Raw genomic sequence first — 11735 nt, 5'->3', positions numbered from 1 at the left:
AACACACCTGCCCTCCTCTTTATAGAAGAACTGAACAAGTCCACAGTTCATGTGTGCTGCATGCTTTGTGCAGCCATTCCTCTTGTGAATACAGCCCTTTGATATGCCCCCAGTCCCCATCTCCTAAAGTGCCACACTGGCAAACAACAACAGCAATGATGAAACCTAGTTCTTAAATAATAGTTCCCAAAGAATATCAGCCCCCTAATGGAATGTGGGATTGTTTGCTTGCTCTTCTCTGGCTTATCTCGTCAGACAGTTATGAAATGCATACCTAGCTACAGGAATTATAGCACACCTTTAGCTATGACGCCCATATCCACACACTTGGTGTTCTTCATGTTATAGTCATTGATTGGCTACACTGAAAGGACAGCCTGAGAGTTAGGATTTGTGAGACCCTCAAACACACACAGAGCCCAAGGTGGTAGAGGGGCAAGTTCCCACTCCTACTGCTAGAGGAAGAGAATAGGCCAGACTGAGTTGAGCACCATGTGGTACTGCTTGTGCATCGAACTGACCTTGCTGGAGAGAGGGCTGTGGAACATGCATGAGAGGGAACATATGTGTTTGAGATGCCAGGACTCAGAGTAAATCAGAAGGGATCAGAGGCCATTCCCCATATACCCTGGCACATGGCAAGACCATCCCAGGTCTCCACATGTTTTTACCTGAACTTGGTTTGCAGTTAGAAGGTTTTTTGTTTCTAAAGGATGTTAGTACTAAAGAATAATGCTGCAGGTCACAGTAAACAGGATCTTGGGATTATGCTCAAGGCTAGTTAGTAGTCAGGGAGAACTTGGAATACGTAAAATCTTTGGTGCCTTCAGAGCATTTTTAAATAGCAAAAATTTCTCTGGCTTATGGAAACTGGTTTCAGAAGATGTTACATGATTGGCTACATTAGTCATCATGCTAGATGACCTCTCAAGGACCCTTCCAGTCCCATGATTCTATGATTCTGTGATTCTATGTCTGTAAGTGATGCCTCTATATCTCATTTCTAAACTTGGCAACTACCTCCCAACTCCCAGCACTGCAGCAGACCCAGACCCCTATGAGGGGTGAAATCAGAACAGCCCCTGGACTTGGGGAAGTTCTCTTCCAGATAAACTTTGACTTCCCAAAGTCCCTGTCTCTCTTTTGTAACCAAAGGAACAACATATTACCTTGAAAAAACATTTGGAAGAGGCAGTCAGTTTTAAAAACACAACTCTCTGTGAAAACTTTTTACCTACTGCTGTTCCAGCTATCCTCTAGGGTTTGTGTAAGTGACAGAGGTTAGAGCTGAGTTACTTTGTGCCTTTGAGAGCACTGTGTTTATAAGTTAGTTTCACTGGGTTCCCATGTAATCCATCAGATTGCCCTGCTGTCCAGGCAGGTGTTCCGTAAGGCAGCAGAGAAGACAGGAGCAATTTTCAAAGCAGGCCAGTGCAGATCCATCTTGCAGTTACCCCCATATGGACAGCTCCCTGCGCCCGCGGGGAACTCCATCAAAGACAGTGAGGCTGTACGCAGGCGTAGGGGTTTGCCCACACACATGCAGGTGCCAGGCTTGGGCCTGTGATTGCAAAACTTTCAAAACAGAGAGGGGGACTCGGGCAGGGGTAGCTTCTGAAACCATGTTTTTTTAAATTGGCTGGCTCTCAAGCCGATGGTGGCCTTTCACCTCAGGAAACCTTTTCTTGGTTTCCCTTTTTTCCACGTTATTGTGTCCACTATCTGTCGTGTACAAATCCTCCCCTCACAGTCCCGCAATGGTGCTCCAGGACGACAGCTAGAGAACTAAATGGTTCAATGCTGGGCTTTAAAATGTCTCCTGGGAGAAGGCAGGCTGGTGTTTGGTGTAAAGGTCGCAGGCTTCTGCTGGGTCCTGGGAAGCCTGGTGGCTAATGCAGCCATCTTGCTCAAAGAACCAGTTCACATTCTCAGTGGGCCGTGAGGGCCTGGACTACTTGCCTTAAGGTCACCGTTTGCTCTGAATGGGCTCTGGCTGTGCAGGTGAAGGGAGGGGAGGGGAGCTCCCCTGCTGAGAAGCCAAGGCAATTGCATCTGAAAGGCTTTCAGGAGAGCAGAATAAATAACGACAAGTGGCACTGGCTGAAAGGAACAGACTGGAAGGTGCCTGGTTGCCATGGCGATGATGCCGCTCTTTCTGAACAGCAGGCTTTTCTTTCTCTTTTCACCTGCCAATCTTCCCCCCACCGTAACTCTCGGCCTCTGCAGGAGACAAGCTGCGACATTTACACTCCCACTAACAAGCTGGCTGCATGATGGGCGAACTCCTTGGGAGAGCATCTGCTCTGGAGTGGTGTCACAAAGCCCAAATGGCGAGGACTGGAGGGTCAGCGAGGGGGCTGGGTTCTCGCTGGCAGTTAGTGCAGGACGGGTACATTTCCTTGTGTTAGTAGTAATATTATTAAGTGAGGATCCTGCTTTGAAACAGCAGATCAAGCCATGGCATGGCAGGCATTGTTTCCTAGCCCTCACAGCCCTTTAGTGAGCCGGGTACTTCTTATCCATTGGGAAGGAATTGCACCTGCAAGACAATGGTCACATGCTAGAGAACTGCTTGCTGATTAGAAACTCAATCCTGCCTGCGGAGGGAAGAAAAGGAGTAAAAGAAAAGAAGCTGACAGCCACCATTGGAGCAATTTCAGTTCTAACCCGGGATCCCGACAACAGGCTTTGAGATAAGCACACGCTGTGTGATTTCAGTGTTCCTCATGGCTCAGCTGCAGCCAGACTTGTCCCCTGGATTCTTAGTGCCCTTGTTTTGGGACTATGTTACTACGGTGGCAGTAGTGAAATTTAGGCAGATACCCCTGGGCTTTGCAGCTGCTCTCCCCAGCTGAAGGGGTGCAGTCACCGGACTTCTCCAGCTGTCAGGGACGAGGAAGGAGTGACGACTTTCAGTTCACTCAATTTTCAGGGGTAAAATGACTCAGGAGAAAAAAGTAGCAGCTGGAACAGAAACACACTGTGAGAGATTTGAAAAGCAAAGGGGCTGTGGTGGATCTGCCATCTTTGGCTGCCCTGCTTGGAGCCTGGCAGTATAATGCCGTCAGGACTAGACCAGACCAAAAGATTCATAGCTAGCATAAGTCAGACAGAAAAATCTATAAATAGGAGCATGATTGCCTATCTGCCAGATCCCACTCCCATTAAAGCAAATGGAACGACACCTCCCATGTGAATCCGACAACTAAGATGGAAAGGAAATGGGAGAATACTGTGGCAAGACATGGCAGCCCAGAATGACAAGGAGAGCAAAAAGTTGAGGAACCCACTTAGGTCTTCTCAGTCTCTCTGTCTGGCAGGTGAAATCCTTTTAGAATATGCCTTTGGAGAGGTGTGTTATATGACAGGCCTAACCCTGTTTCTTGGTAGCTACTGGTCTGCCCTGTCAAATATCTGCTCAAACTGCCTTGAAGACTTCAAGTGGCTCTTAAATTTGATTCCAAGTAATCTTCAGAGAAAACATACTGCAACAAAACATAATCAAGAATGGGAGAAAACATGGAAAGACAGACCACAGAATGATTCCTGCAGATGTGGCAGCTGCAGAGACAGAGGTTAGAGGAGGAGATGTTGCACACCCAAAAAGCTAAGAGGGGACCTGCAAATTAACTTCAGTTAGAGAGAGTATGCTTGAAAGAATGAGCTAGATAATAATCTGACTGACATGGCAAAGGCTATGCAAGAGATGGAAGCAACATGCCTTGTGATGAGCTTCTGGAGCAGGTCGACTTCATGCTTAAACACCGAGGGTAGATCTCAATACTATATGGCTGCAAAGTACACTGCACAATGGCAATCCTGCTTTCAAGGCTCTTGAGGCCTGGGTTAATTGAGAGGGAAAAGAAATCCGAGTTAAAGACTTTTCCATCCACCCAGATTATATGCACAGTTGGCAGCTGTTACTCTAACTGAGTAGCACTTCCACCTTCTGGCTGAAGGAATCCGGTGTGGGAAGTTACGTCAGTGCCCCACGGTATGTGCTGTAGCACATGTTCCAAAGGGAGCCCTGTAATGCGCTAAGAGGACATTAGAAAAAGGGATCCTGTTTACTGAACTGCCCAGCAGAGTAGAGCTGGTCAGTACCTGGTAAGTATTTCCTGTGAATAATTTAAAAACAAAAACAAAAAAAGTTATTTTTTTCCTGAAATTTTTATTCTGGTCTGTCAAATAAAACAGAATATTTCACAAGGAACAAAAGTTCTCATGAAAAATGTTCCTATTGAAATAAAAGGCTGGTTTTCTTCTAAAAATATTTTTGACCCAAGAATCGCCACCTGCTCCAAGAATTAGGGGGACTTTCTAAGGTGCCCTTAGTTAATAAACACTTCTTCACCTGCAAGGGGGTTGTGGTGCCTACCTAAAGCCCCTGTGAGTCAGACAGTGGATGCCTGGAAAGTCCTGTGTGGCCACCGAATTATTAAATCCTGGAAGCCTTTTTAATGCTCATGTAATTTTAACACTTGTCCGAAAATACCTGTTTGTAGCTTTCTGGCCACTGATTCCTCCCCCGCTGGCTGAAGGGGCCTTTCAAGGATTTGATAGCTGCTGCCTGCTTAGAGTAAGACCTGCCCAAGGAACGCGAACAAACCAGTCCTCCCGAAATCTGCATAGTCCATGAAATAAACAAATCCTTTGTGTCACAGGATCCATGTTTGTCAGAATGTCAGTTCAGCATCATGAAACCACCCAGCTGATGGAGACTGCATGTGAGCAGAGCTCTGCTCCTCCCAGCAATTAGTGCCAGAGTTCATTTAATCTTCCTCTTTAACTGGCTGGATCACTGATGAGCAACACATGGCTCTCCCTTCCTGCCCAGGGGCTGAGCACTCAGCCCAGAATGCCTGACCTACCAAGCACTATCAGTCTAGCCCTGGCTTCCCACATGGCAGAATGGAGCACTAAATACCATGCCACTGGGCCTGCCCTCAGCATTCCTTAATAGTGAACAAGTGTCTATTTGATATCACAGAGCAGCAATTAGCACTTAGCAGGAAGGTCTATTTAACTTTTAACCGAAGGAGGGAGTGTGGTCTAGATAAATGATCAGGGGACTCAGGAATTCTTCAATGCTAGGGACTTATGTGGCCTGGGTAAACCTCTGCAGCCCAAATTCAGCCCCGGTGCAAGTGGAGGCAATTCTGTTTGCTTCAGTGGGGTTGCACCTGCTAACACCAGGGCTGAATCCAGCACTCTGTGACTCAGTTTTCCCATCTGTAAAACGAGGCAATATGATATTGCCTCCTAACCAGGGTTGCCATGGGGATTAATTAGACGGTGTCTGTCACATCATTATACAAGTATCAGATATGAGTCATTGCAATCAATAACCCTATTTCTGGAGAATCAAATAGTTAAGTTAGACACGCATCTCAGTTACACATGCAATAATTGCCTTTGAAATAGAAATCAAACTCAAATCTGAGGACTACTCATCTCCAGTGTCACCTGAATATTGTACTGAGAAATAATAATAATTAAAAAAATAAAGGCATCTTGACGTGTTGCTCAGCAACAGAAGTTGCGGGGGATACAATCTAGGACTAAAGGAACAAGCATTTCCAAGATAATGGGTAATTTCAGGAGCAAAATTGGGGGCATGCAAATGTCACAAACACAGAGAATTTTTTCTTCTTTTAACCAATAATTTAAACTAGGGATTTGGGGTAAATAAGTGTTTAAGTTTGATGATTGAAAAGCAGAATCCAAACCTTTACATAGAGCTGTATTGCTGGAGAAATGTTTATTCGTTTGTGTGAGGGAAACATTAGATTGAAAAGAAATTGAATCAAAAATTGAAAATGCTCTTAGAAATGTCATGCCTGTGTTTAAAGAGGGAGATGGTGACATGCCAGTGTTACTGTATTGTACTGTGCCTCTTACAAAGCAACCCCATATTCATTTGGCTGTTCCCCCTCCCACATGTCCCGTCCCCTTTTCCTTTCTTTCTAGGACAAGACAAGCGCTCTGAGTCTCAGCAACGTGGCCGGGGTTTTCTATATCCTGATCGGAGGGCTCGGACTAGCCATGCTGGTTGCCTTAGTCGAGTTTTGTTACAAGTCCAGAAGTGAAACAAAGCGGATGAAGGTGGCAACACATTCCCAGGCCTTTTACATCTCTCTGACACCACCCAGGCTCCTAAACCGGATGCAGCCCAGACCCGGGGTGGAAACCCATGTTATAGGGATGATGATGTGAATACGCTAGTTGATGTGTTTAGAAAGGAAAGAATGAGAATGAATGGAGCGAGCTAACGAATATGAATACATGAGTTATTTGACAGTCAAGTCAGACCTACACCGTTGTGTAGTGCAAATGCAGATCTCAAATACAAAGCAAAACCCTAGCACGAATGACCATAGGAATGTATCGCAATTCCTTACAGTCTAGCTTCAAGGAAACAAAGACTAGCTCTTCAAGGCTGCAGTCTGTCGGGCTCATGCACTACTGCATTTACTTCAGTTTCACACTGGTGTAAATACATGCCAAAAAAAAGAATGGAGTTGCATCAAGATAAAAATGGAGTAATTCAGTAGTGAATCAGCCCCTGTAATTCCATTAAGTGTTACTGTGCTGATGCTATTTATATTTAAGCAATAATGGTGGCTGCTTAGAACATTTGCTGTATCTTATTGCTGGACCAATTCCTAGATCCAACAATCTCAGGTAAAACAGAGTATCATTAACTCCGTGAACACCATTTTCGCAGAAAATATACTGTGATATGCACCCAAATCTTTCAAAGTGCATCTGCACATTTGGAGACTTAGGGACACCGTTTTTAACAAACTAGGCCTTTCCCCCACATGGTACTGTTATCCTTTCAGAGTGCCATGGCAAAGAGCAGATAGGATTATACTAGAGACTTCTCGGTATGCGGGTTTAATAACCAGAGAGTGCCTGTGGAACGAATTCATCTTGATTCATATGAGAAGCAAGGGAATTGGGGTGGATTACCATTTACGGGTAAAAGTTTGGCATTAATTGTGCCCTTTGAAAACAATCTGTCCCCTATATCCTCCACTTGACCACTCCAGTGAGCATGGAAGCCAGTCAGAATGTGTCACTACGGCATTTAGGTTATGTCTGACTAGTCCTATGAGAGTCTCACTTCTATGAGCACTAAAATTTACCCAGATTTGAAAACTGAATACATGATCATTTCTTCAGTTTATATGTTTCTATTTCAACATTGTTAATGTTTCACCAATGATGATTACACATTTAATCAACCAAATATGTGTAATATCTCTTTCCCCACTGAGATTTAAAATAAGCCCGAACCAATGAGAGTTGGGGAAAGGTAAAGGAAGCATAGGAGTTGTGTTTTATATGCCACTAATATGGCTGAATCTAATACTGAACCTTATTCCAAAATAACTGCTCCAGAATAGCTATTTCAGTAAATTTCCAAGTGTAGACAACCTTAGACTTTGTCTAGACTGGGAAAATTAGGTTAGGTTTCCTAGCACATCTTGTTTTGCCAGTGTAGACAAAGCCTTAGGCATATGCTTAACTTATTCATATGAGAATGCCTTAAGTGTTTGCAAGATCAGGGCCTTAGAGATCACCATGTATTTAAATGGTCAATAACTTACCCGGTCAATAGGTGGAGCACTTTCTGCACATGACACGTGTGCCCTGTATCTCAAGGTGTTACGGAATCGTTTAACTTGGAACCTAGAAGAGGTGTAAGCAAGTAAAATAGATGCAATACAGAACTGCAGAAAAGCAGGAGCCTTGCTGGAGTTAGGGAATGAAGGAAAGATAAAAACAAAGGAAGCAAGAGTATTTCATATTGTAACTTTTCAGACATTTCTAAGGACAGGGGGAGACCCCCCCCGTCCCTCCTAAAAAGGGTTTTTGTTTGATCCCACAGCAATCAATCAACGAAGCCATAAGGACAGCAACCCTTCCCAGGCCAGCTACAGCAGGAAGCAGCGGAGAAAATGGACGGGTGGTCAGCCATGATTTCCCCAAATCCATGCAGGCGATTCCATGCATGAGTCACAGCACTGGGATGTCCCTGGGAGCTACGGGATTATAATCGGCCACGATGCATCACCTGGGTGAGAGCCGGGTCTCGCCAGCCCCACCCCTCCAGTGCCAAAACCAAACCGAACAAATGCAAGAAAAACAACGATGACAAAATGGACAATTCGATGGATCTTCCTGAGGAAATCAAATCTGTTTTCTTTGTTGTTTGCTGATAGATCCACAGGCAGGAGAACAATAGCAGTCTGTACTGCGATAAGGAGACGGGTAACGGGATTCAGCAGGTTCCTGGACCATCCTGGAATGCAGACCCACTGGAGCACTGAGGAAGACTGTGCCATTTTGTTTTAACTTGGTTGTTAATAAGTCTTTGTGTGTGCAATATATATATTTTTTCTTACCAATTCCCATGGTGTCAGGGTGACATCATTTCTCCCCCTTCCCCACTCAACCCTTTAATCAGGTTCAGTGTGGGATGCAAACCATAATGTCTGAGCTACTAACAATGAAAGGAAAATAAAAGGCAAACCTAACTCACTGGGAGTGTCAGCATATAACCCTGTGATTCATCACGATTCTGCCATCTGTTGCTTCAGCACTGTGGGGGCGGTGTTGTTGTAACAAGGCTGATAGTACTGAGGAGGGATCTCTCCGTTCTCCCTATAAAAAAAAAAGGACTTTAGAGACAAGAAAATAACTGAAACAGCAACAGAAATCGACTTTGGTGGAGAAAGGGGGAGGGAGTGGCTGGATGGAGACAATGGCTGAAAGTTGTAACTGGCGGTGAAAGAGCCCAAGGCCAATGTCATAACTATTCCAGAGACGATTAATGGTGGTTCAAGGGAAAGCTGCTCTGAACTTGGGGTATGAATCCATACCAGACCCTGCAGAGGGGAAACCCCCACGCATGGCAGGCTAGAGTGGACAAGTCAGCAGTGGACTAAGATCATGGCAGACTGCTGCATATGGAAGAGATAAAGCAAATATAACATCCGTCCAACCCCCTGCCTAACTTATCTGGGGTTAATGGGCAATTGTCACCCATTTCTTCATTGCTTTGCTTCTGTACATGCTCTCTTTGATGACAGAACCACCCTGAGCCTGGAGTAAACCATCTACAAAGCAACCAGACAGCCTGCTAACAAGTAAAATGGAGCTAGAAATGGTGGAGCTACACTCTGGACATTCCTGCTTTTTGGCTGTGAAATTCCCTTATGGCCAGTCGTGAATGAAAGGGGACATTTCATGGTTAACTGGCCAAGCCAGCCTCCTGAGAAGAACTAAGATCCCATGTAATCAAACAAATGAGGAGGACATCCCTCAAGAGCTTCACAAGCTTCTGTGATGCTTCCTTGAAGTTGGGCCCAGTTGAATTCAGCTTCAGAAATCACCACTTGTCCAGTCCCATTGGTGGCAAAGCTAACGGCAATGGATTCTGGCCTATTCATCCTCAGTAAGCAAATGGAACTCACAAGTGGCCAGCTGGTTCCCCTGCTTGGTACAGAAAAGTCTGTCTATGATCCAAAACCCAGTGCTGCTACTACTGGAAATGAAATGGCAAAATCCAGAGTGCAAGACATGCAGCAGGGGTCCAGCTGCTGGCAATGTTGCCCCACTGTATTTTTTTAATTTTATTTTTGCTACAAAATTTTCATTTTATGAAGCTGCCAGCATGGACAGTAGAATGTTTTTCATTTGGGGACTGAGAGGGCCTCCCCAAAAGCAAATCATTTAAAGGGGACCTTCTAGAGAGATAGAAGATCTGTCAAAGAGATACCCTTCCTACCCCATTCCTCTCCCCACACTTCCACCACTTGTGTCTGAACAGTCACTTCAGATTTTTTAAGAGGTTGAAGCTTCTTCCAAAAGCCAGTGGGAATGCTGCACAGTGACAAGGGGTTGCCACCAGAGGCTCATGGGCTGCTTTATCTGTAAAGTAACAGAGATTTCAACGTGGCAAGTGGAGAAACTGGGGGCGTGAGGAGGATAGGTAGAGAAGAGAGAGTTTGATGAGAAAGTAACAAGCAAATAACTTGAGCAGGTCGGTGGTGAAGATTTCCCTGAGTGGTTTTTCATAAGCACGACTGGCTGAAAACCAGTTCTCTTTAGCGCATGATTCATGGTGCGGTGCTGTATGTCAGCAACCGTTAACGACTGACCTGCTCTGAACTGTTCTTTACCATTTAGCTATTTGCTACCCATCTATTGTCTCTGACTCTACTCCTCCTATGGTCACCCTCAGGAAACTGGCAAGTCAAAAACTCAAGGACCCTAACTAGGGCACCGCATGTCTTGTGCCCTTGTGCGTTCTCTTCCTGCCAGTGGAAACCCTTGTAGTCTCCATCTTTCATCCAGACAAGCACTTTCATCAGCCACTCAGAATAACTCTTCAAGGGCACCATCTCTGCGCTTATTATTATTATTTTATCCACCTCTTTATTTTTTTTTTACTTCAGTTCTGTATACGTGCAGGAGTGGAGCAGCATCGAGGGTGCTTTCCTGCTTCTGTCCCAGAGCTCTTCTGGGAAAGTCTGAGGCTTGATTCTTTTCTTGTCCCAGGGCCTTTCATAACCCAGTTATTTCGCCACCTGAAATTGCACTGAGAGCAGGCTGCAGAGATTCACTTTTCTGTGGAATTGGAAATAAGCCCCATCAACCTTCAAAGACCCCGCTGCCTTTGTGGCAGGGAGTCAAAGAAGCTGTGTCCAACAATTGAAACAGCCAGTTAGATGGCCCTGTAGGAACAAACTTTCTGTGATAGGACTGAATACCTGTGAAAATAAGACAGGAGACTCAATCTTAGAATGCTTTTGATCAATGGAGGGGTGAAAAAAGGAATGAGACAAAAGCGTGGAAAAAAATGTTAACTTGTAATATGTATTTTTACTACACTTTTCTTAAAACTAGAATAATGGGAAAACTCTTAAAGACATTGACATTTTTTCTCAACAGGAATCCATAGTTAACAGTTTCGGCTTTCATTAAATTTTGCTCTTTGGTACCTGGATCTTTTATTTAACAGCTCTCTTTGTTTTAACTCTCTTTCTTGGTAGAACTACAAAGGGATTTTGCTTGATCAAACATAGAAACATTTTTCGTTTTGTGTTCTCTTTTGCAAACGGTGCTTTTAATTTTATTTGATTTTATTTACATAAGAAATGAAAAATATCGCCTGGAATTTAAGTACCGAGATTTCACGGTCCATTTTCATAGCTGTCCATGCCATTCTGTGCCTGTGCTGGATGTGTGATATGAAAATGATGTTACCCCAGAGGCAGTCTTACCCAACCTGAATCAAACTAGATTTCCTTGATTTTTGCTGTGCCTGACTTGTGAACAGCAGCCAAATAAACTGCTTTAGGTTCAAATTGGGAATCTATCAAATATTTACCCAACGAGTGAAGGCAAAAATATCATTTGTGGTGGATGGGAGGGGGGTGGGGAATGCTGAGGGCTTTCTTGTTTGTTTGGAGTTTTGGGGGGGTTGGGAACAGAATAGGAGGTTTTTAGTTTGTTTTTGCCATCCGTGAGGTATTGTCAGCTCCAAGTCAAATCAGAACCAGCACTGGTCCAAAAACCCTCCCCAGGCTTGACTTTTATTCGAGATACGTATCTCAGAGGCTGGAACACTTGACATCTTTCCCATTCTCTTTCACGCAGTTAGCCTGTGGAACTCCTTGTAACAAGAGATCATTGAGGTGAAAAGGTTAGCAGGATTCAAA

The 11735-nt window shown here is 44.5% G+C and overlaps 1 protein-coding gene across 6 annotated transcripts in view; it reads left to right on the top strand.

Annotated features, from left to right (window-relative positions):
* The window catches only part of GRIA1 (glutamate ionotropic receptor AMPA type subunit 1), a 166761-nt gene extending 155380 nt beyond the window's left edge, over positions 1-11381 (top strand). For 3 of the 6 annotated variants that reach the window (XM_048860115.2, XM_048860116.2, XM_075131242.1), the window contains 2 exons: positions 5971-6105; positions 7877-11381. In XM_048860115.2, the coding sequence (XP_048716072.1) occupies positions 5971-6105; positions 7877-8065 (324 nt within the window). In that variant the 3' untranslated portion in view covers positions 8066-11381. Of the gene's footprint in view, positions 1-5970; positions 6106-7876 lie in introns of those variants that run through there. The other 3 variants (XR_007357944.2, XM_048860117.2, XR_007357943.2) reach the window with 2 other exon arrangements.
* The last annotated feature ends 354 nt before the right edge of the window (positions 11382-11735 follow it).

This window comes from Caretta caretta, chromosome 8 (genome assembly GCF_965140235.1).
Source record: "Caretta caretta isolate rCarCar2 chromosome 8, rCarCar1.hap1, whole genome shotgun sequence".
Taxonomy (NCBI): Eukaryota; Metazoa; Chordata; order Testudines; family Cheloniidae; genus Caretta; species Caretta caretta.
The sequence above is the reverse complement of the archived record's forward strand: the minus strand, read 5'-3'. Positions and strand labels throughout refer to the sequence as shown.